The 26,373-nt window shown below is 40.9% G+C and overlaps 1 protein-coding gene across 2 annotated transcripts; it reads left to right on the top strand.

Moving 5' to 3' along the window:
• The first annotated feature begins 1,458 nt into the window (after positions 1 to 1,458).
• LOC146577239 (uncharacterized) lies at positions 1,459 to 24,587 on the top strand. Of its 2 annotated transcripts, XM_085252486.1 has the most exons (3): positions 1,459 to 1,981; positions 15,387 to 15,492; positions 19,135 to 24,587. In XM_085252486.1, the coding sequence occupies exons 2-3, from the start codon at positions 15,475 to 15,477 to the stop codon at positions 20,674 to 20,676; spliced, it is 1,560 nt and encodes a 519-aa protein (XP_085108612.1). In that variant the 5' UTR covers positions 1,459 to 1,981; positions 15,387 to 15,474; the 3' UTR covers positions 20,677 to 24,587. The 2 variants fall into 2 exon arrangements, with proteins under 2 accessions (XP_085108612.1, XP_085108602.1); XM_085252476.1 differs by lacking the exon at positions 1,459 to 1,981 and having other exon boundaries at positions 15,219 to 15,492.
• Positions 24,588 to 26,373: the final 1,786 nt, after the last annotated feature.

The raw sequence follows: 26,373 nt of genomic DNA, 5'->3' as shown, positions 1-26,373 counted from the left end.
TACAGGAACATCTGTGCCGAGTATAACCTAGAAGTCCCGAGGTCAAAATGGGAGATGCCCCCAAGGGTGGTGGAGAATGACCGAGCTAAGATCCTGTGGGACTTCCAGATACAGACGGACAAAATGGTGGTGGCTAACCAACCGGACATAGTGGTGGTAGACAGACAGAAGAAGACGGCCGTAGTGATCGATGTAGCGGTTCCGAATGACAGCAATATCAGGAAGAAGGAACACGAGAAGCTGGAGAAATACCAAGGGCTCAGAGAAGAGCTCGAGAGGATGTGGAGGGTGAAGGTAACGGTGGTCCCCGTGGTAATCGGAGCACTAGGTGCGGTGACTCCCAAGCTAGGCGAGTGGCTCCAGCAGATCCCGGGAATAACATCGGAGATCTCTGTCCAGAAGAGCGCAGTCCTGGGAACAGCTAAGATACTGCGCAGGACCCTCAAGCTCCCAGGCCTCTGGTAGAGGACCCGAGCTTGAAGGATAAACCGCCCGCAGGGGCGCGCTGGGTGTTTTTTTTTTTTGTATGTGTATATATATATATATATGTGTATATATATATATATATATGTCTCAACGCTGTTTCTCAATAATATTAAAAACCTAAAAACTATTGTTGTGGAAGATAGAAGTCACTGTGACAGCCCTCTGACTGTGGAGGACGTTTGTAATCCTATTTCTGCACTTAAGGCCAACAAATCTCCCGGCACAGATGGTTTAACTGCAGAGTTTTATGAATCATTTTCTAATCTCCTGGCTCCGTTCTTACTGCAGCTTTTCATAGGAAGTGTAGAGAATAACATCCTCCCTCCTACTCTTACTCAGGGTCTCATAACACTTATTCCAAAGCCAAACAAAGACTTACTTCTTATTGATAATTGGAGACCCATCTGTCTGCTCAATGATGACTATGAGATTAAGGCTTTAGTACTTGCTAACAGAATGAAAGAGTTCTTGGACACAATTATCGATGAGACACAATCAGGCTTTATGAGAAACAGACACCTTTCTAAGAACATGAGACTGGTTTTAGATCTACTTGATTACTCTGATTTGGTATCTGACTATAGCTTCATTCTCTTCCTGGATTTTTAAAAGGCTTTTGATACAATTGAACATCAATTTATTTTCCACTCTTTGGAAAAATTTGGCATTTTTCTGTAAAGCTATCAAAACCTTGTACACGAATGGCAATAGCTCAATTAAAATGATTAAGACTCCACCCCGAGATTTGACCTGTTATACAAGGAATCAGCACAGCTGATAAGGAGCTCATCATCAGCCAGCTAGCTGATGACACCACACTCTTCTTGAAGAATGCAAATCAAATCCGTCCAGCCCTTAGTGTTATTAGTGATTTCTCTGAGGCATGTTAATACTTTTAGCTATTTTATATCCATAAATCAATGGCGTGTCCAGCGGGGTGGCCTGGGGGGGCACAGGCCACCCCCCCAACCAGACTGGCCACCCCAGGTGCCACCCCAAAGGTAAAACAATAAAATTCAATCAAATATCAAATGTACGATTATGTTTTCACGGTGAAGCTCAGATATCCGAGTCTAAGTGAATGCAGCATCGGCTTCTGCGCTATGCGCATCACGTTAGCAAAGGTAGGTGAGCCAAGCACGAAGGACAACACTGCAGGAAACAATTTTTCGGTGAAAGAAAATGAGGACAGAATAAATGTCCCGGTAAGTAATATTAAGTTTGTTGAGTTTAGTAAACTTCAGTGAAATTAGAATCCCAAGGAAAAAAATAACTTAAAGAATTTTTGCAGCCGTCGAATATTTCAGACAGTATGCTACTGAGGGCAGCTAACATAAGAGTTATGAGTTATAAGATGCAGGTCGATGTGTAAAAATAACTCAGTTGTTTGGTGGTGGCTATGGCAGGGCTTCCACAGAGGCCAGCAGGGAAGGGGAGGCAGGAGGAGAGCCCCGAGGCGGCCACCAGTCCGAGTGTCAGGTGAACTGAACTTCAGGTAAGAAGTTATGACCTGCAGTCTATCTGGGTCAGATATAAACTAAGTTTAGGTGGAGTTTATTTTCGTTGTGCTGACTTTTTACCCTCAGTTGCAATAACTCGTACTGCGTTCTAGCCAGCTTGATGGAGTTTTTATACAGCTGGGTGGGTGCTATGATGTTACTGATAGTGAACTTTATTTTATTCATGCCAACGGCTCCTTAAAAAAATGGAATGGTCCCTCATTCAGAGAAAATATTACACGTTTCGTATTGAGCTGAGAAGAGACGCAGTTTGTCCCGGACTTTAGCTAGAATGGAAAAAGACACAAAGCTGGAGTTATTCTGTCTTTACGCTGCACAGCTGCCTCTTCTTCTCTCATTCTCTCACCCTCTCTCTCCTGCTGCTACTTCAATCATGAAACTGATCAATGATCAGCTGATCGGCTTTTCTCTCTCATTTATTTATCGCCCACTTTGCTGGTCATGATGTCGGTTTGTGTATATGTGGTGAGAGGGAAACATGAAGATGAAACCAGGAGATGTCCTTACTGAATCATCAGAGCTGAACAGGTGATGGAGAAACAGGTTTACCTTTTAGGTCACATGAATGAGTTGAAGGGAAGTTATGAACTGTTTCTGAGAGACAAACAACACCAGGATCCTTTTCTATGTAGCTGACAGCTGGTAACTGTGCAGGGGTGGATCTAGCAAATTTTTGCCAGGGGGCAGGTAGGGCATTAACAGGGAAAGGGGGCACAAAGAAATACTTTTCTTTCTTATTCTCATTTAAAATATCTAGCTTTTATTAAATAATTATCTAAATCTTACAACCAAAGTTTTTATCTGACGTAAAATGTATAGAAATCATACATATACCAACAAAACTGTACATCACTGTCACAACAGCATTTGTTTTCATTCAAAGGCTTTATGGCTTTAATACCTGGTGGGCCGGACTCTAGTCAAAATGCCCGATTTTCTGTACCGGTCCAGCCCTGCAGGTTAATACTGGCAGTGTCACCATGCCAGCTGACTGTATTTCATCATCAGCCAGTGCTGTTCTTTATCAATATTACCAAAGTTTACCATAAGGAAGCAAAGAAAGTATTTACTTGCTTTCAGGTTTTATTCAAATATTAGTCTTTTCAGTTGTTTCCCCACTTTTTCCCTGTTTCAAAATCAAACACCAGTTTGTGAGAAGATTATCTTCTTTTTTTTAACAGGCAGATAAAGTTTTGCATTGGCATTGGCTAATTTGTCAATTGTTTGCTACAAATGTTCGTATTTTAATATTAAAAAATGTTTTTGCCCAAAACATATGTGCACTATATGTCAGTAAAAACACTGCAAATATTGCTGTCCTTGAATGCTGAGTAAACACTGACAAAGCACTGATTGTATCTCTTGTACTTTATCAACGCAGTATCTAAAAACTTTGCACCGGAGTGGTTAAAATCTCATTCTAATAAGAGTTAAAAGCGCATTCGGTTATTAGGTTTACAGGATTATTGAATTATGGTTAATGGTTGGTAGAATTTTTTTTTAAACATTATCTGCCAATTACATCTGCCACCCTTCTCCAAATCTGTGCCCCTACCTGGCCCCCCCAACAAAAATTTTCTAGACACGCCACTGCCATGAATGTAAGTTTATTAATAAAACACCATATTTCTGCCGTTTTATAAGGATATGAATTGTACATACAATCAATTTCAGACTCAACCAACAAAAAGCCTCTCAGAACATTATTTATATTGTAACAGTTGCTATTGTAATGCAGTGTATCACCACATGGCGGCGCCTCCTGTCTCACAACTGGTGTCACCCCCTTTTTGTTCTTCTTCGCACTCCTCCTGTAATGGATGCTCCCGTGTGTACGCGGACTAGTGTGCTCTTTAGTAATGTGTGGTAGAGGTAGCACTTTTATTTGTGATATTGTAAATAAATGAGTACTTTTTGGAAAGTCAGAAGCTGTTGCTCATTCGCTATCCACCTGCACACCTCCGCGGCTGGCTTCATCTCCACTGCACGTTACAACTGGCGCCCGAACTTTTTCCCCTTGGACTTCAGACGATTTTTGCATCCCGCCGAGTAGAGCTGGGCGATATATCGAGTTTTTAAAACATATCGATATATTTTTATACGAGATATAAGATGTGACAATATCCTTTATATCGATATAGTCTATGTTACGTTATAACTATAGTTGTGGAGCCGCAAGTTTGCCTCTCTTTCGTCCACTTTTGTCTCTACGCAACGTTACTCCGCCTCGCCTTCACTGAAGACAACTCCCCCTCCTCCCCCATTGCTTCACGTGCAGGCAGCGACAAGATGGACACGGCAAATCTCCGTTAACGAGTTACTGCGCATCGACCAGTGAGTGGGGCTGGACGGCGTCAACGTGTTAACGAGCTAACCGCGCTAACCCTAAAATCCTTGCATTTTCTCAAAAGTTGACAGCGCACCTTATGTATGAATTCTGGTTGTGTTTGATGGCCGTGAACCGATTTTATGTGGTACACAGTGCTCAGCAATCTGTCAAAAATGTTTTATTACGACTTTGGTAAACTACGGTGCTGCACCGCTTGATAGTTTGTCGGCGCATTACGGCTACCGAGGAGCCTTCGCGGAGTGATACGTACTGTGCTTCAACGTAATATTACCCTACTGTGTATAAGGACCATAAATGGCACCTGTTCAGAGACGTGGTTACGAAGAGGATTTCAAACTCAATGCTGTCAGTCACAGAGTAGAAGTTGGGAACAGAGCAGCTGTGAAATCTGTCTTTGTTACTATGCTCAGCGTCTTTTAGTTTACATTTTGACTGCACAATTGTGAGCTTTTTGTTATGCACAAAAACAACATTGTTTTCTTTTATTTATGGAGCATTATTATTTAATAAATGCTCATAATTTATTTTTGAGTAAATTTTATGTACATCTGCTCTATGTTAATAAAAGTGCCTGTGTGACATCTGGGACACAGCTTTGACTAAGAACTCTCATTTTGTTCTTACTTTATGGCTTTTAAAAAAAAATATCGAGATATGAATTTTGGGTCATATCGCCCAGCCCTACCGCCGAGGATTCTTCTCTTCTAGCACGTGAACTGTCTCGGAAATCCCCCCAGTTTTGCGGACGCTCAGACGTTTTCTCCAGCCATGGCCGCAGCCTCAGCTCAGGTGGGACCCGACTAATTTCTGGATACCGTGGTGTGCCGCTGCTCCGCTTAGGAGAAAGAAAAAGAGAGAAGCTGACTCCGCGACGCGAATGGACTCCGTGGATTTGTTATTTGTTGTTGGTTTCGTCTTCTAAGGATTAATTCTTCTGTGGAGAGCCTGGACATGAACATTTCTGCTGGCTTTTCATTCCCCTTTCCCTCTGCTGAGACTGACTGTAGCACATGTAAGTGATAGCTTGGCCGACTACAACCGTTGGTGCTGGTCTTCGGCTCAGTATAACGAAACGACTTAAAACTAATCTTGCATTGAGCTCTAGTGTTGCAGACATGCTATTGTAATAACATGGTTCTGATCACTCCAGTCTAATTTCAGTTGTTGGGCGAAATTTTATATGTGGTTTTTCTAAATTTAATCTTGAACGCATTTTTGCAGTTTTGTCTTTCTAGTCTGACCTAACTGACTCTTTTACTGCTATATCAATAACTGCGCTGTGCCCTGGAGCGGCTTAATTTTTTTGAAATCGCAATGGCACACTGCCCAGACGACTCTGACTCAGACATGGAACTTACCTCGTTACCTATGATAGGTTTGTAGCTTGAACCCATCCGCTGGAACGTTGGAGACAATATAATTACACTGCAAAGCAAGACACAAGTAGGCAAGCTTCTTCATGTTTCTCGTGCACGGGAGAAAACCGGACAAAGCGCCGTCCCTTCGCTTAACCCCAGTTGCTCTCGTCCGTTCTCCCGTACCACTGTTCTTTTATTGAGGTTACATGAATATGCATAAGTTCATTAACATATGACGTCTACATACAAACAAAGAGTACCTTGCCTGTGTATGTGGGTGTGTGTGTGTGTATGTGGGTGTGTGATTTGTGTGTGTGTGAGAGATCTGTGTGGGGTCAAGATGTGACCCTATGTAGACTCTGGTGCTAGCTGGTGCCAGGACGTCTGGGTCCATCTAACAAAAGGCTCTTATACTTAAACAGATATACGTGTGCTTGCTATACCATAAATCAAAGATAAACTCTCCTAGGGAGTGTGATCCATGCCAGGACACTGTGCAGAGGAATGTATGCACCCCCCTCTACACAGAGTTAATACAGACCTCTTTTAGGATGAGACATCCTTTCAATCTACCAATGATTATATACTTCTAAGCATATATGAGTAAATGTTTCTAAGCATAAATGACAATCAACAATACAAAATCTAACATTCCCCCCTTATTGACGTTTATGCTTGAAAAGTCCCCAGTTACGAATACCTCATGTCTGACAGGTTCAATGCAAACATTGTTATATTCAGCATATGTCAAATCACCCTAAATTACTGAAAAAATACACAGTTTAACAAATGTATTAGCGGTTATCCCTAGGGATGGGTACCGGTGTCCGGTGCCATGATGGCACCGGTTCTGACATAAACGGTAGTAACCAGACCGAAAAGCAGCGCACATTTCGGTGCTTTATTTCGGTGCTTTTTTTTCCTGAGCTGTGATACACTTCTAGCCAATCATTTTACGTTTCCGAGGATAGTAGGCGGGTCCAGGTACGTACGTTCTTTTATGCAGAGCTACAGATTAAAAATGCCCAAGGCAAAGCGGTCAAAAGTCTGGCTGTACTTCACAGCAAAATATGCAAACTCAGCAGCAACAAGTGCTTTAAGCTGATACTGTGATACTGTCAAAGGAAGTAACACCTCGAATCCGATGAAACACCTGGCGACGCATAGCGTTTTTTTTTTTTAAAAGCCGAGAAATGCGCCGTATTGGATGGCAGCAGCAGCCGTTCTTCTCTGCGTGAGTAGCTTAATGTTGTTCGTGTGTAATTTACATTGAGTAGGCTAACCACGTTATTACATTAATGCATGTAAGGTGAACTAGCAAACATCATCATAGCTACATGCGGCTGTCTTCTTGTTTGATGGCAGATGCTCCCTTCACCCTGGCCAAAAAAGCTAAAACGACCAAAGAAAAAGTGGAAAACAGCTAAATATGAGAGGTTTTTGGACAAAGTTTGTATTTTTTCCATTGTTTAAGCACTGCTTCCAGCTAAGAGTGATACCATATATGCCCCATAGCTGCAGAAAAGGCTAACATTGTTATCTTTTTACAAAAAACCAGCTGAATATGAGAGGTTTTTGGACCAATTTTGTGTTCTCCATTCTTTAAGCACCGGTTCGAGCACCGTTTGAGCACCGGCACCGTTTCAAAAGTACCGATTTGGCACCGGTATTGGATAAAACCTAAACGATACCCATCCCTAGTTATCCCATTCAGTGATCTCATCTCATGGCAAACTGCATCCTACAAGCAAACAAAGAAATTGTTAATTTAATAGTGAAAATAAGAAAGTAACATTTTCAAAACCATCTCAGCTTGGTGGTGTTTTCTCTGGGTGTGCAAATCACATGTCTCTCTGCAGAGTGGTTTGAGTTCTGCAGGGCGTCATGAATGTCTCTTCCAGTTGTTTCCATCACTGTCCATAGGACCAGAGTCCGAATGTATGTAGAATAAACATTCAAACATACTAGTTAGTTTTGTTGTTTGTCAACATGGGTCTCAGCTATTTCCAAAGCTGCAGACCTCTCAGCACTCTAGTTTTATGGCCTCTACCAACCCCCATCACCTCATTCAAGCCTTCGTCCTGTGAGGGGGATATTTATGACTCCTTCATTGTCCACGCTCTGCAGAGAAACACCTCTGTGGAAAGGGTGCAGGGTTCCGTTATCTTACTGCTGTTGTGATCCCAGCAGTCTTCAGGGTATCATCGTATTCACAGTACAGTGGCACAGCATTAGGTGATGTTCATAGGAAACTGCTGTCATCACCACCATAGCTTCTGGTTCCTGTGCTTTTCACAGAATCATGATGTCATCCTCGAACTCCTTCTGCGCTGTCGATGGAGCCTGGCACGCTCCCGTCATCCCTCGAGTTTTCCTGTCCCAACGCTGCTGAAGATGATCTCTGATCCTCTTGAAGTCTCTCTCCTGGCCTCAGCTCCCATCCTGTGGACGATCCTCTCAGGCACTCCTTCTCGTCATGGATAGTCCTGATTTTGGGCCTGCTGGATCTGTCTCAAAACACTCAGCTTCTCTGCCTTCCTCCTGGTTCAGCTGATTCAGCTGTCACGCCTGGCACTTGGTTGCCCTAGAGTTGATCAGAGGCTGGAGGTTGAAGTGCGAGCTTACCCTACGGGGGCTCAATCAGCACTCCCCCCTCACCACCGAAACAACCAAGTGTGAGATTTCTCTATTGTGCTGTCTTGAGGGTGCTGGGGTTTCCTGGGACCTCGACCTCTTTGCAGTGGCTCTGATAAATCCAGGAGGGTCTCTCCGCTATTTTGCAGGCAGTTTCATGGTCCTTGCTGTGGCTCCAAGGTCTGATCTCATGCTGGGCCCCAAACAGCTTGACCTTTGTCCTCAACCACTGCCTGGGCTATGCCTGGAATGTTTCTCGCTTCTCACTGCTGCACCTGTATTTCAGAAAGATTTCTATTTGGAGAGCATGTCAACAATCATCAAACCACATTCTTTAGTTCAGTGAACTTCACTAATAGGCCATCAAAGCCTCATCTGAACATGGGTGCACCACTTGCATAGATTTAATACTTGTAAATAAACAGCTAATCACACAAATCACTGCAACAATAATAGTAAACATTGTTTAATGTTAATTCTGGACCCCACTTCTTGACGCATGGACAACCATGCGTCAACTCACCAAACCAGGATCCCTGTCTTAAAAACTGGCTCCACCAGGAGCCTGCATACAATAAAATCAACTTCACTCTTATAAACAATATATCAGAAGAGTAATAAGCATTCAACATCAGCAAGACAAGTGTCATGTGCAGGTTTTCTCAAATCGGGAAACTACAATTATTTCCCTAATTTGCCTCAGACATGGATCATCCCATGTGCTCAGTTAACATTAATGTAATCAGTGACTTCTCTTAAGCAAAGTCACTCCACTCATATATCCCTATGGGCTCAAAGTGGCCAGCTAAGAGCCCATATTCAACTTTCCCAGAAACACAGTAACCTCATATTTGTTTTACTCATGGCACTTGTCCGCTTCTGCCAAATCCTCCACAGCATTCTCAAAGAAACAAACATTAGCAATACACATTGACTGTGGTCAGACGGAGGTCAGACACAGGTCAACAGGTTCCAGAGGTACCATAAAAACACCATAAAGGTAGCCAACCCTAGCTGTGGAAAGAATGACAGTCACATATAAACCCAGAAATCCTGTAGTAGGAAAACATTAACTAATCCTCTTATAAATCACATGATCAAACACATGATTAATCATCTGCTGTAAAAAGAAATGTAAATGTTAGCGCTGCGCAGGTGTGTACACTTTCTCACAGTAATGTCTGTGAGCAACACAAGTTAGTGAATGACACACACATAGTAAATTCACAGACAGAAAAAATGGCATTTAAAAGATTAAATCGTCATGCAACTGCGAATGTTGCTGTCATCTTTCTGCTCCTGTAACAAAAAAAAACACATAAATTCATCCACCTTTTTGTCCTGTCTAGGTGGAGGTTAACCTTGAGTCGTGGTCATGTCCTGTCAGCTTTTACCAGTCAGTCAGTTTGTTCTTTATTTCCATTCATTCATTCATTCTTTGCTGATAGTGGAACCTGTCGTCGCATTTAGTTTCCACTTCCAGCAAAATGACGTCATTTCAAAAAGAAAAAGAACTTCTAGATCGGATTACCTTGCTGAATCCGGTTTAGGCTGGGACATTCATTTAATAATTGGCCCAAATAAGTGGCTTTCTCCTGAGCCCATTTTAATGTGGAGAAACCTCACTTGTAACGGCGTTCTCGACAGGTCGTATAGCACTTTTAATTTCTGACGTGCAGATCTGCTTAAAGAAAAGAAATAGACAAACAAAATCAGTGCCTGTTCAAAAGATAAAATGAAAAATAACAGATTATCAAACAAAACTTTCAGTGCACTGTGAAAGTATCAAAATAAAAAGGCCTTGTTAAGTCATGACACAAACTCCTCATCTCAGGAGGGTAAATCATACCATTAGCATGGTTCATCATACCATCATACTAATCGGCAGGCTCGACTTCACAACAGAAGAAAAATCATCAGCTAGATTCACTCCAAGCCAACCATCAGCTGCACAACACACAACATAACCCTAATGTCTTATTAGCTATGAGTTTAATCACCAGGTCTGTGCTCTTCACTCATTTAGGCCACAGATCTATTGTATTCAATTTTCCTTTTCCCTTCATCATAAAACATGTGACATGCTGTCATGCACTTCATAAAAGAAGTTTGTTCTGACATATTCAGAGTTGTGTATCTAGATACAGAATTCACTCGCACATCAAAGCAGGAAACTCAGTGTTTTAGAGTCTCCACTCAACACAACAACTCCAACACATCTCATTCACTCGTGCTAGAATTCAGTCACCTTTCATTAATCTAAAACCGATCAACTAATTTGCATATCAGCTATTAACCCACTAAGTTGACAGGACAACAGGAAAGCATGTTCAAAATAGTATCACAAAAGACAATTCCCCTCATACAGTAAATCACTTGCTGCATCAATCAAGCAGGAAGCTTCTCCCAATTTACCATTTTAACACTAAATTTATTGTCTGATCACTGGTTAGTCAAACCAGGATCTTTTTTTTCCCCACAAAGGTTAAATTGTTGTCCTGCAACCTAGAGAGTCAAATTTTTTTTTTTTTTTTTTAAGGATAAATTCAGTATTTGATAACAAGTGTCTGCTAAATTGACACTATTTTACACTGATGAATGATAACAAGCTAATTTTCATTGCATGGGTGTTTGTGTTATTAGGCAGGTCTAATGCATGTCTGTGGAGCTGCATATCCAGCAGAGCATCTTCTTAAAAGCTGCCTTTCCTACACACTTCTCTGCTATTATTTAATCATTTCTTAACTAATGTGCTATGAGTCTTCATGAGTCATTTTGTGTTTGGAATTGTTAGTAGGGTTAATTCATGTTCTGCTTGTTTGTGTGATTTTGTATGTTTCTATTTGTTTCAGACTCCTTCACAATTTTCCCACTTAAGCAGTCAGTTTTCTTTTCCCCAGGTTTGCTAACCCAAATTTTGATTTCCCACATTTAATAACAGCATTCCTCTGTGTTTCCACTTACTCTCACTCTGTTGTCATCTCACTCTTTCAACAGTCCACAGCCGGCAGTTCTCCTTCAGCTTTGTCCTGTGTTCCACTGTCTCTTCTTGCCATTTTACTCCACAGGTGGCAAATGTCAAACTCCAACAGTCTCCTCAGTTCTCCTCAAAAGTTTTCTTCACATGCATAGTGAAGTTGCAGCTTGTTGGAAACACAGTGCCATTCATCCGATCAGTCAGGATGATGGGTTTGCTCTTCTTCTCTGGTGATGTTTGTCCACATTGCTGCTGCTCGCTGGGACTTTTTGTTCAGGACTTTGCTGCTGTCTCTTTATCTGCCATGTTATTGCTCTTTGGAGCTGCATTCCTTGTCTTCAGGGAGGTGTGAGCTTGCTTGTGAGGTTGAGAAACACATGGTGCTGTAAATAAGTCAGCCAGAAACTTGGCCTGAACGTTTCCAATGATGTTAAACTATAACTTTCTTCCGACCGCTGCATGTGGAAAATTGATTCAGGTCTGCTTTTCACCTGAAAGTGACAAACTAAGACATGTTCATTATTATCATCACTGCTTAATCAACACATCTCTCTCCCTCTCTCTCTCTCTGTGTTTGTGTGAACAATCCTTTCTTAAAAGCAGAAAATGACATTGTAGTTGTTTTTCGGCTGATCAACACGAAACCTTTTTCCTATGATTATTTTTTTTCGTCTACAATGTAATTTGTCTCTTTTTCACTCTTTTTTTTTTTCCTTTACAATAGCTTGTGATCCGCAAAATCACCGCTCTCACTCACAATCAGAGGCAATTACTTTTGCACAGTGCACAAAAACACTGTGATGTCAGACACATTCACACTCACTTTGTCATCTGCATAAATAAATCATATGGCTGGAGATATGTGCCATGATGATCCATAGGCATGATCACATGTTTATTTAATTATTTTCAACCCAACAAAACAAATAAACAAAAACATGATGCTGATGCTATGAACACTCCACACACAAGAGTCAAGATGCAGGAAAACTGCTCATGGAAACGCTGCACACTCCAGTTATCATATGTCTGTGAAGGTTCTCAGTCATCCAGGTCATCGTAGTCAAAGGAGCTTGCAAAGAAAAGCGTCTGGACTTCTTTAAGTTGCTTGAAGACGTTTCACCTCTCATCCGAGAAGCTTCTTCAGTTCTAAGGTCAAATGGTGGAGAGTCCCAGATATAAACCTAGTGGGAGTGACCCCCCACAGAGGGACAAAAGGACCCCCTGATGATCCTCTAATCGCCTGAGCCAAGGTGTGAAATTGGGTGTGGGACCCAATCAGCCAGAGTTTCGGGTGTGTTAACACACACCCAGGAGTTGTTTGCTCAAACACTCTAAGAAATATCTGTGCTGTTAACACAGTTTCATGCTTCAAGAGACACTCTTTAAAGCCTCGTGCTTTGGCACAAACAGCTGGCTTTTCTTTTTCCCTCTTTTCAATGGCTTCCATCGTCAGCACTACATCAACGAAGAGGCCATCATCTGGTTTTCCAAAATGTCCAAAGATTTTCTGGAGGGCATCATGCTTGGCCCACCACCATGTCTCACCTATTGGACTGAGGCGTCTGTGTCTTGTGTTTTCGGTTTGTTTCTCCCACAGATTAACCCTGTGATAGGACTCCTTGATGAACACAGCTATGTCATTAAGTAAATTAAAGAGTGATCCACTTTCAATGACACTTTGTGTTATTATTTATTACTAGAGCTACACTAATAAAGCAAAGAGGAGGGGGAAGTAATAAATATGAAATAATGTATTTATGATGATTCCATTTGTTTCACTATCCACTCTGTGCAGGGCAAAGCTTATTACATGTTTAAACTGTAGAGATACAATCATTTTACTGCTGTAACATCCAAATGTTGTCTTATTTAAAATATAAATCTAATATAATCTGCTTCTTAATGTATGTTCTTTAAAATACAGCGTGTGTTTTTAATATATTATAATTATAATAATGCATAATTATGTGGACATGCATATTAGATCGTTTTTAGTGAAATATAATCCCTCCAGAAAGGCAGGAAAAGCCCGGAAACTTACTTTAAAACTAAATATGTTCCCTAAAACGGTGACAGAGCTACAGACCCATGACAGCCTTACAGAGGTAGCCAGCAGCTGTGACCAGCACTATCTGTGCAGTTAATAAAAGAACAGGTAATGTTTGTCGCGCTGTTGCACACACAGCACACTCGTTTGTTTCAGTTCGTCAGTTGCAACAAGACAGCTTACCAACGTGTATGTAATAAGCTAATACTCCTGGGTGCTACACACTACAGTGTGCGCTGTACACCTACTTACTGGTTGTGTCGCATCAGTCTGTGTCTCTGAGTTAACTTGTGTTTCTCCTACAGCTCCGGATTGCTAAAAATGCGCGTGCTCTTTGTGAGCTCGTTCCCGGCTCGTAACCACCGCGTTCTGCCGTCAAGGGCGACCATTGGTTAAATGTGATCATGTGACTGATGCAAGCCAGATCCTTTTATTTAGCAAAACTGTGATTAATAGTTAAATATTATTGTTGAGGGGCACAGACAGGACTCCGCACGCACACACACATTAAAAAAATAATAATAATAATTTTTAAAAAAAAAGTTGCCTCAACAAAAGGGCACCTTGGGCACCCATCAGGAAAGGGGCGGGTGCTCAAGCCCCTCTAGCCCCCCCCTCTGCACGTGCCTGCTGTTAGGTTAATTGTGCTGATCCTCGGGTTGGGGGATTTGTGTTTGTACTGGAGCGCAAAATTCAAACCAATGGAAGATGGACAACAAAAGTTCAAAGCCATCAGGTGCTCAGGTTAGAAAAAAGAGAAAAGATGCAGGTAAGCAGACGTGTGATTGGATAATGGCAGCTCATCCTGAACCAATCAGACTAAACTCCAAACAATACATTATGTTACAGATTTTAATATTAATTAGTCATTGTTACTTGTTGATTTGTCCTTTTCTCATTGTGTGACGAATTATGACAACTGTTTGGTAGCTGTTATTGTCTCTCTCTCTCTCTTCATGTGTGTTTCTCTGGTGAAACAATAGTTTTGTGTTAATGTTAGGGCTGCACGATTTTGCATAAAATGAGAATCACGATTTTTTGGCTTAGAATTGAGATCATGATTCTCTCATAACAATAAATAAACATAAAACAACAAATGTCTCACGTTTTGTTGTTGCAGCAAAATGTTGTCCTGCTTGAAATTCCGTCTCCACCGTTGCTCGACGCTGTGTGTACAGAGCAGGTAGTGCGACAATAGAAAAATAGTTGCGGGACGGCACTGTGTAGCGTTTGTCTAGGGTGTTGATCGTTTTCCTAAATCCCTCGTTTTGCACAGTGTTGATGGAGCCATATCTTTGGTCAGGTGATAAGTGATAGCCTCCGTAATGTCTTTGTGCCTGCGGGAGTTCGACGTGTATAGGGAAGCGCTGTATAAGGTTCCCGTTATTGATGTTTGGGTGGTTGACCGGGACGGATTTTCTCCTGTCACTTTCTCGTCATCCCTGACGTGATCTCCGTTGTTGTTTCCCTGCTAATTTTAGCATCACACGGCACAGCTTCTGTATCACGTGGTATAAGGCTCCGCCCTTGTCATTTGTTGAGCAGGAAGAGTGAGCGCTTGTTTTCATGCAGAGTACGTCCCGGATCAAAATGTGAAGTTTTACAAATCACCACTTCTTTAGTGAATATCATTTCAGTCTCAGACAATCTCGTTTCTCTTACAGAGGTTGAATGCACCTTCTGCGGATGGCGGTACCACACAGTGTGCGTGGACTTCCCCTGCACAGAAGGCAACTACAAATGCTGTGAATGCTAAATAAAGAGAAACAAATGATCCCTGTTGTCTTTGCTTGATGATTGGTTTGAGTCTTGACAATCCACATTGCTGGCGTTGCATCTTTCAATGGCAGCAATGGCACGTATCAGTGCTCAAACCTTTTGTGTTTGTTTCCAACAAGTTGCCCACCTCGGGAAACAAAAATGTGTTCTTTTACTTGTCAGATGAACATATGAGACACTTTGACTCTTCAGTGCAGTGTGGAGCCTAACAAAGATCTGTTTTGTGTCCCAGCTGATCAGCAGGAGGAGGAGAGTCTGACGGAGCAGCAGAGGAACATTTTCAGCTCCTTGGACTCAGCTCAGCCACTACAGAGGAAACGATGAGCTCAACACAGAAGGTGACAGACAGAGCAGGACCATATGACCAAAGATATTTATCACCATATACATTTGAACATTTGCCATAACGATGTAGCTGACGATAGAATTGACACCAGACAAAATACTTTACAGCTGCACAACTTTATTAAAAACCCATCAATGTATTTTCACTGAAACAAGCAGCTGTTGTTTATGTGCATTAAAGTTATATAAAAATGTAACAGTGCAAATGCAAATTCCTCGCTGACAGTTTAACCAAAAGGCGTTTCCAGTGGAAACTGGCCGACACATCCTGAGCATAACCATGTATAATATCCACTAAACTTCAGAAGAGGTTATACAGTCGTGGCCAAAAGCTTTGAGAATTGCATAAATATTGGAACCTGGAGAAGTTGCTGCTTAAGTTTTTATAATAGCATTTTGCCTGCACTCCAGAATGTTATGAGGAGTGATCAGATGAACTGCATCGTCCTTCTTTGCCATGAAAACGAACTTAATCCCCAAAAAGCCTTACCGCTGCATTTCATTGCTGTCATCAAAGGACCTGCTGAGACCATTTCAGTGATCGTCTTCTTAACTCAGGTGAGAATGTTGGCGAGCACGAGGCTGGAGATCATCATGGCTGTATCCCAATTCAGGTTCTGCAGCTTTAAAGTCCTCAAGGGCCGCGTACTCAAAGACCGCTAAGGCCGAAGTGCGAGGCTCGTAGGCTCGTGAAATGGGACGTCTAGCCTCCATCGCGCTGCCCAGGTTGCCTAGCAACCATGATACTAACAGCTGGAAACGTTTCATACAGCTTTGTTTGACAGAAATGAAGGAGAACATATTTAGTTCATTTGTTTCTACATGAGCTCTGTGTGATTTGATGAGTATCTGAGGCTGAGACCACAGGACTGTGAAACATGATTGTTGGGCTTCATTTCTGTGCTGAATAGTCGTTTAAGATTAGCTGTAAATAACAATTAGCTGCTGTTGTTCATGAGACTAAAGTCATCTCACTGTGGTAATGTAAATATAATATGGCCAATATTATAGTTATTATATTAATCACTTCACTCACAGACAAGTATCTGTGACAGTGTGTATACAGATGTATCATATTTAATAGACAAATATTGTTCCTTCAGTATGTTGGCATTATTACATTTGGCTCAATGCTTACATATATGTGTAAAAAGCAAATGTAGGAGCTGTGATAACTGTGTCTGATAGAATGAAGAGTAGACTGATATATGAAATATTCCTTTATTGGGTGAGAAAATCAGACCATGTCATAACTGCTTTAAGTCACACAGAATAGATATCAGAGCCTTAAACAGGCTGACTTCTGCTAAATGGGTCAAACTGGGCAGAAAGTCTACAAACACATAACATCCTTATAGAATATGATGTAACACTATAGATCAACTTAGCTCAGAATATATAAAGCATATAAACAGTTACAGCAATATGATGCAACAAACACAGCAGCTACTGATCCAAAATACTCAAAGCTTCATAGAACTGAAACAAACATTTATTTTTAGCTCCATTCTGCTGCTGATACAGACTTTAGGTTTCTGAACATTAAATTTATTGCTGCCTTTCATAGTGTGTAACTTGAAGGCCCTGAGTACTTTCTCCCACACTGGAAACGCTGGGATGATCACATTATTTGAACATTACCTAATAAGACTGATTCAGCACAGACAGTTATGTTAAACTTTCCTAGCAGTCCTTCACAAACAGGGAACAGTCTGTCTATTCTCTCCATCTGTCAGCTGCTGCTGGCTCTTCCTCTTCCTCACACACTGCTGAGTTTGTCCTGGTGGATCATCAGGGCTGCAAAGCCTCACAGATGATGTGCAGCAGTGGCTCCCTCAGTCTGTCCTCACTCTGGACACTTGCAGTCGTCACACATGGAAATCAAATGTGTGATAAGCTGCAGGATTCAAACACAAGTGTAACTTATAAACACATGTTCATACTTTTATTCTACAATCAGAGAGAAAGAAACAGAGAGAGAGTGCAGGACAGACAGACAGGTGACAGTCTCAGGTGTACACACTGCTACACAACAGCACCAGAGAAGCAGGATTTAGTGTTTGTGTTATTACGAGTGTAAACAAGAAGAGTTCCAGATGGTGCAGTGGACACATGTGTGACTGCTGTGATTAAAGCATCTTTCTTTCAGCTTAACGAGTGAACCGTCAGCTCGTTCAAACACACGTTAAAGTGCGTTTGGCTCGACACCACCGAACAGAGGCAGCAATATAACACAGCTCACATTAACAGTGCAGTGGATCCTGCTTGTGCCGTGATGTTCAGGACTGCAAACCGAGCAGCATCAGCTTGTTGTGTTTGTGGATATATGACTGACTTTAATTATCCACAAAATCATCACATTCTCTGTCAGATGAAGGTCGACTATTGAACAGCGTATATTTTAAAGGCTTTAAAACCAAGTTAACGCTGAAAGTACAAACATCACTAATGTCACATAACTCTGCCGACAATGGCTATGAAATGCTCTTTGTGTATCACTTCTTCATTATGAAAGATGTCATTAATGCACTAGTAACACACACCACATTTATTCTGCTCAGCTGCAGTATCCAGATGAAATACATCATCATATTACAGTTTTCAACAAGCTGCAATTTAGTAAATGCTCGAGTTAAAAGTAACGTTTTGTAAAACTGTTACATTTAGAGCAACTTTTAAGTGGAATAAGTTGCCTTAAAAAATTAGAGAATTATTCAAAACTTCAATGAAGACTTAAAATAAAAAATAGTGTGTGTGTGTGTGTGTGTGTGTGTGTGTGTGAATTCTTTGAATCTTTGGGCTGAAGGAAGGACAATACTCGGTGTATAAATGCTCAATCAACAATCATTTATTTCCATACAATTCAACAGTCAGAGCATTACAACGTCCGGACGGGAGAGATGCTACCAGAGGGTCAGGCACATGTCTCAAAATGGTGACGGGTTGCTCAGCTTTTTATAGTCTCTAGTGGCCCCCAGCTAGTCGTAAAAGCCAAAACATCACATTTTTTCTCTGTTACAGCGCCTAAGTTATGACCTCGGCAGTTGTTTCTCTGCTTTCTGTAAGGTGGGGGTGTGGAATGTGGTCTATCTATCTCCCCTGTCTTTAGACACAGAGTCTCCTGCTTACAACCTTCTCTTCATGATTCAACAATTAAGCATGTCAAGAAAACAGTGTAACACATTCCCAGCAGATCAAGGATACAGAGTGATGCACATTTATCTAATGAACTAATATGTGAATATGTTCTGTTAACTCAAAAGTATAATGAGAACTACACTACATACAGCTGACACACTCTATATTAAAGGGTATAATGTGATCTACAGCAGTATTCTAATTCAACTACTTTGATTACATATATAAGGTAACATATAATAACAGAATAATCTAATAGTACACAATCAGGAGGGATGGGCATGATTTTAGTGTTTGAACAGTCATGAATTATCTTTAACAGCAGGTTGGATGTAATGTGTTAGAACTACCAGCAGGTGGGGATAAGAGACCTTTAAGGTGTTTGGTGCCACGCTCCACCTTCAGGTTTAAAACTAGTGTTAATGGAGTTTGAAGGTTGAGTTTGTTCCACGACTGCATTTCACTCACTGCCTCTGTTTGTATCTCTGTCACTGCAGGACCAACATGGAGCCAGAAGTCAGCGCTCTCAGGAGGCCGACAAACCTCACAGAAGAAAGGGAGAGAAAAAACACACCTGTGACGAGTGTGGGATGGGTTTTACTGTGAGGGCTTCACTAAAACGGCATCAGGTCATCCACACTGGAGAGAGACCGTTCAGCTGTGACTTGTGTGGAAAGTCTTTTTCCTTCAAGGGTTCCCTAAAAAAACACCAACTCATCCACAGTGGAGTTAAAGCGTACAGCTGTGATCAGTGTGGCAGAGCTTTTACTCACAGTAGCAACTTACAGAGGCATCTAGTTACCCACTCTGGAATTAAGCCATACAGCTGTGACGAGTGTGGGAAGGAGTTTACTGAGAAGGCTAAACTAAAACAGCATCAGGTCATCCACACTGGAGAGAGACCGTTCAGCTGTGACTTGTGTGGAAAGTCTTTTTCCTTGAAGGGTTCCCTAAAAACACACCAACTCATCCACAGTGGAGTTAAAGCGTACAGCTGTGATCAGTGTGGCAGAGCTTTTACTCACAGTAGCAACTTACAGAGGCATCTAGTTACCCACTCTGGAATTAAGCCATACAGCTGTGATCAGTGTGGCAGAGCTTTTACTCACAGTAGAAACTTACAGAGTCATCTAGTTACCCACTCTGGAATTAAGCCATACAGCTGTGACGAGTGTGGGATGGAGTTTACTCTGAAGGCTTCACTAAAACAGCATCAGGTCATCCACACTGGAGAGAGACCGTTCAGCTGTGACTTGTGTGGAAAGTCTTTTTCCTTGAAGGGTTCCCTAAAAACACACCAACTCATCCACAGTGGAGTTAAAGCGTACAGCTGTGATCAGTGTGGCAGAGCTTTTACTCGCAGTAGCAGCTTGCAGAGTCATCTAGTTACCCACTCTGGAATTAAGCCATACAGCTGTGACATCTGTGGAAAAACTTTCAGCCAGAGAGGGTACCGAAATACACACCTACGCATTCACACCAGACATGATGTGTACTGCTGTGAACAGTGTGGCAAATACTTTACAAAATACGCACACTTACAACAACACATATTTACCCACACTGAGGAGAGACCTTATCGATGTGACCTGTGTGAGAAGACTTTTAAATGTCCACATCACTTGAGACGACACCAACAGATCCACACCAGAAAGAGACTCTACAAGTGCAGCTACTGTGAGAGAAGCTTCTCACAGTCACATAGTCGTAACATTCATGAACGTGCACACATGGAAGGAAACTACAGCTGTGATCAGTGTGACAAGAGCTTCAGGAATCTCAGTTCATACTCTGCACACAAACGATCCCACGTTACTAATAAACTGTTTCACTGTTACCAATGTGCCCAAACATTCACCTCATTGTCTGCTCTGTGCAAACATCAGCGCGATCACTCAGGGCTGAAATCACTCCCATCACTGGATCACAGTGAATCTGAAGACACAGAAAGATCCTCTGGTTTCTGTGTCGGACTCAAAAAGCTTGAGATCAGGCTCCACAGAGTTCAGATAGAATCATTTAAACTTGTGTTGAACTGAACTGGTTGCTGGGCTGAACTTCTACATAATACAGATCTACATGGGATCTTCTTTTGTTTTTTACTGAGTCAGTTTTGTCCTTTTTTCTCTGTCCTGGTTTTGCTCGTCTGTAAATGATTGAAACTCAGTCAAATAGTTCATTGTTCTCCAGCAAAACGTTTTGGAAACTCATGTTTAACCTTTAAAATGACACACTGCAAAAGCAACATATGCAAATTCACATACACAAACAGAAAATGCATTAACCTTATAAAGACAAGACAAGCTCATGGAGTTTAATGCATAGACACTGATTAAACCTGGCTAAGAACATAAACATATGCAATGAAGAACAGCTTGCTATTTTGTATGAATGATACAATGGTGTGAATGTTTAATAAAATGCATTTGAGTTTGTAATTGAGGAATAGAAGAAGCCATATGACAAAGGGAGTGAGTTATGTAAACAAAAAGTGATTAAAGTAGTTTTAAAAGAGTGACTTAGGAGTGCTCTCTCGTACTGAGTGATCAAAACCAGTGATCACTGTAGAAAGCTTCCGACCCCCAATTAATTGACCGAGCTCCAACTCTTTAATAAGCACAGATATGCATTGTGTATAAAATAGTCATAACTGCTTAAGGCCTTCTTAAAGCTATCTGTTACATTGTTAAAGCCTCGTCTTAGCCTGCTGCTCAAAATAACTTTCACTTCTGCAAAACTCTCCAAGCCTGTTTCCTGTCCTGTTACTTTTAGCCTTTCTGAAAGACACACTGTTTAAACCTCTAAACACAATATAAACTCCAGATTATATTATTAATGCAATGGTAATAATGATGATAATTTAACAATAGCAGTAAAATAATTTCCCTGCTCCACAACCATGAGAACAAAGGTTTTCAGTTCTTTCAAACAGAGTCTTGGAGATGTTTGATGTTTCTGTTTTTTCTACATAAAGGAATAAACTATTTTTCTTGCTTCATGTAGTGTGGAAGTTTTTAATGTTTCTTCATCTGTGATGTTCTTGAATGTGTTCACGTGAAGATGGTATAAATAAACTGTTGTCAGAGATTTACAGTTATCAAACAGTTAGGTGAATAAACAACACTGAGACACTTGGAGACGGTTAACGTGCTGCACGGGTGAGGGCTCAGAGAGGACTCACACCGAGCTGCAGTAGTCGTTTATTATTTATAGCAGGGTGAAACAAGCATAGCAGTTTCCTCTAATTTTGCATATATGTGTGTGTGTGCGTGTGTGTCTAAGTTCGTATAAATATCATAGGGTGAACTTCCTCTTTCTATAAACAGAGCGAGTAGTACATTTTGTTCTTTTCCTATTAAGAGTAAAATATGAACATGTACTTTAATGCAACATAAAACTCATAAAAGCGTTTCTTCTTTAACATCCCCTCCTGATGTTAATATTTTTCACTTAATCATACTTTATTATCAGCCAACAATCACTTGCTTATAACATTTTCAATTGTAGCATCATTCAGTATGTGTGTGTGTGTTTCTATACTAAATCTTCTTCATCCGGTTCATCTTCTAGTGGCAGTCCAACATAGGTAATTACTGTGGCCTGTACCATTTTGTCAATCATGGATCTTATGCATGGTAGGATACATGTAGAAAACAAGCATAATAATAGAAGCAGAACTCCTATCAGTACGAGTCCTTTTATCACGAGGGTCTTCCAGCTGCCACTCAGCAGCCAGGTCAGCCAGTCCTCATTGTTCGTGACATAGTCTTGTTGCTGCACATTACTCAGTTGTCGCAACTTGTCTAGGGCGGTGGTCATGGTCAAGGAGTGCACGTTGTCCGGGATATAGGTGCAACAAGTGGTGTTGAATAAGACACAGAGGCCCCCTCTCTCAGCGAGAATCATGTCCAGGGCGACCCTGTGTTGCATCACCACTATTCTGATCGCGTCGATTTCCTCATTCTGAGCCTTATTTATCTTTGTTGAGCTGTTCAGGAAAAGTCCAAATCGGTAGTCAAGAGTCTCAATTCTTAACGTGTTTTTTCCAGTTCCGACCCATGGGAACAGTGAGTGCAGGACCTTCTGTCCGGTGGTCCACAACTTGAACTCCGCTGGTACATCACTGCCCCAGATTGGGTCATGGGGTTGCACGTCATCAGTGTTCCTCTTGCGTCGTGGTTAGTTCTGATGACATGGTTGACCATAACATACTATTGGCGAGACTAGAGCACACTGTAGGCATCAAGGGCGCTGCCTTGGATTGGTTTAAATCTTATCTCTCCGATCGGCTCTCTTCGGTTCACTTGGCCACCTCCTCCTCCTCCGCTGTACCTGTTTGCTGTGGTGTCCCCCAGGGATCTGTGCTAGGCCCTACCCTGTTCTCACTGTATATGCTTCCTTTAAGTGTCATTTTTGAGAAATACTACATTGCCTTTCACTATTATGCTGATGACATCCAGATCTATTTTGAGCTGAATGATGATCTAGCTATGTCCGTGAGTAACTTTCGAGAGTGCATGTGTGAGGTCAAGCAATGGCTTCTGGCAAATTTTCTTAACCTTAACGATAAGAAAACTGAAATTATGATCTTTGGCAGTGACGCTCTTCGTGCCAAACTTCATGATGCTTTTGGTTTTCTCACTAGTTCTTTCCCTGACACTGTTAGGAATCTGGGTGTGCTACTTGACAGCTCATTTAAACTTGATAAACAAGTATCTGCTGTCGTCAGATCTAGTTTCTACCAACTTCGCCTTATTTCCAGGGCCAAACACTACATCCCGCACAATGACTTGGAAAAGCTTATCCATGCCTTTGTTACGTCAAGACTAGATTACTGTAATTCACTTTATTATGGTCTCCACTCTACCCTTTTACGCAGAGTCCGGTACAAGAAAAGCTCACAACTAAGACAAAGCTGCTCCTGCAAGGAAAGCTCACTGTTATGCATGCAAGGTGATCAGCTCTAGGTGAGAAGACATTTAAATCTCACACTTGTTCTGCTGCATTTTTGAAGCTCAATTCCAGGAACAGATCGCAGGGTTCATTTTTATATACACTGCAACTGCCATGAGGACAGGGCCATTTTTTTGTTGTTGTTTGTTTTTCCTTTTGCTCTGTGCAGCATTTTGGCAGCATTTTTAAATTTCTCTTTGTATTTTTTCTTTCTTTTACTAGTGAAGAGATGTAGCGTGAACAGTCTAAATATCCCATATGGGTCGTGTGAAATGGTGTTTTCAGTTTCATTCAGTTGAAGTAAAGAACGTTGAATATTTCTAAGTGTGCTGTTTTGAACCAACATGTCACAGTATGATCAGTGCTGTAATTTTTGACAGTCACTGTATCAATGTTATTTTTGCATCTCTTGAATAAAGGTTTTGACCTGCAAGTGCTAATTTCTTTAGTTATTGGGGTAAAATGGGTAATGTTAATAGGAAGGTGTTTGCCAATTCAGTAACCTAATTTAATGTTAATGGAAACTAACATTATCTCAAATTGTTTAGTTATAATTGTTGTTTAACTGAATCTTGATTTTTGATCTTGATTTGTTCTTTGCCAACATTTTTCAAAAGAAACAGTCTAATTTCTTTGCTGTGATTGATTCCAGAGAACACGGAAGAACTGACATTATTTAACTGTTGATTTATGTAGATTCAGTGGAGGAGTAATGTCAGTTTAATTCTTTACCTACTGTCAATGCAGTGAAATTAGACATTTTGTTTTGAAAGGTTACTGGTGGATGCCAGCAACCATCTTGGAAGAGAACAATATAATCTGTTATAAGGCCTCCATTTGAAAATTGTGTATTTGATACTAGAATATAATAGCAAAATGTAATTTGAAGATAACATGTAGTATTTAAGTGACCAAGTAGTATTGGGTAAAAGTTATTGAATGGTGTTGGGATAAAGTGAGAAAATTGTGAAGGATTAAAATATTCCAAGAGCTCAAATTACTTCATCAAAACATGTTTAAGTCAAATTTTATCAACACAAATTGCACAGGCTTATTGAACTTGAATAAATTGTGTTAATTTAACTCAATTGTTTAAGTTGCTGCCAAAGCAAAACATCTGTGTGCAACAAATGTCCACCATTGAATTAAGTAAATCCAACAACATATTTTTTTCAGTGTAGTTTGGACTTTATGATTTCTGTAACTGGAAAATATTATTTTGTTTAAAGACAGAAGTGACCGCATAGTTGCAACATCAAAGGGAAATATTAATTAATTAGCATCAAGTATATTTGTTGCTTAAGCGTTTGCACTATAACTTAAGTAGGATTATAACTTTTAAGGAAGGAAAGATTTCAGATATTTAGTTCACTGCTTCAGTTATTTTATATGAAATTAAAACATTTACGTTGGTCAAATATGATGCTCTAAATCAAATAAAAGTTTGAAAATAAATGATGTATTTTTAAATGCTGCAACAAATGTTCACAAAAAGTAACTATAATTAAAACCAGTTAAACAAAATCAAATGTTTGAATCTTGCTTAACCAAATGCCAGGCTGGAGAGCTGAACCTAAAGTATACGTAGAAAGATTTCAACACCTGAGCAGTTTTTAATGTTTTTATCACATATAAATGTCACAGCAGTGGGTCCTGGCCCAATGCTTTGTGTTTTTGGTTTTCTTTGACTCTTGTTTTTCTTGGTTTTTGTTCTTCTTATTTATCAGGCTCTCAGTAATCTTAGTTCTCCCTCCCTCAGTGTTCATTTCAGCCTGTGTTTAGTTTCTGTTCCCGTGTCCCACGTTTCATCGTTTCATGTCGAGTCAGCCCTGTCTCTCTGTTTCCTGTGTCTCCCCAGTCAGCCCCGCCTCCCTCGGGCACTCATGTGTGATACAGAGTAATAAACCTGACTACATTTGCTACACTCTCTTTATTACCTGTTACTTTAAAATTCATACACTAATTATGTCTGCCCATCTCTCTAATGTGAAGGTCAAAGGTCAACATCCCAGTGACATAAGAATAATCCCAAAGGGGCAAAGGCAGCGGTTAATTTAGCATATTTAGCATTAAGGGTACTGCAAGGATATACTTTTACTTATTGTGGCAGGGGTGTGGTCTCTGGCCTGCTGCAGTGGAGGCTGGTGGCGGGACGTTGGACGGCACAGGTGAGGGTGATGGAGCTCATGACTCTCCCCTTTATAGTGACGGAGGAGACTGGCGTGGGGGAAGCGTGTAGTGGAGGAAGCCGAGGAGAGAGCTGGTTTCTGGCTACAAAGACGGCGTCAAACCAGAAAAGATTGCTTGTGGTCAAATAATGTGTAATAATAATGAAATAAATAGGCCATTGGGAAAAACGGGATTTTGAAATAAAGACTGACTTTGAAAAAAAGGACATTTTGGATTAAAAATGGCTGGGAATAAATAAAATGCCTCAGGAATAATCTCTGTTATTGTGAAAAATAATGATCATGAAATAATATTTCACAATAATAAGTAAATTTACCGTATTTTCACGACCATAAGACACACTGTGCTAAAAGGCGCAGTCTCAGTTATGTGTGCCATTACTGTATTTAACACACACATAAGGCACATTGGATCATAGGGCGCATACAAGTACCATATGCGTATTTAAAAATAAAGCGGGAGCAAACCTGAGTTCGGTACCTTACTCACATTTTTATTACCAGTAATCGTCATCATCAACAACACACAAGCATACAAGTGTGCGTATTTAAAAATAAAGCAGGAGCAAAACAAAGTTTGGTACTCACATTTTT

This window comes from Mchenga conophoros, linkage group LG3 (genome assembly GCF_057382185.1).
Source record: "Mchenga conophoros isolate Kocher_MC1m ecotype Shallow Benthic linkage group LG3, M_conophoros_male_GT1.1, whole genome shotgun sequence".
Taxonomy (NCBI): Eukaryota; Metazoa; Chordata; class Actinopteri; order Cichliformes; family Cichlidae; genus Mchenga; species Mchenga conophoros.
This window is presented reverse-complemented; position numbering and strand designations above follow the sequence as displayed.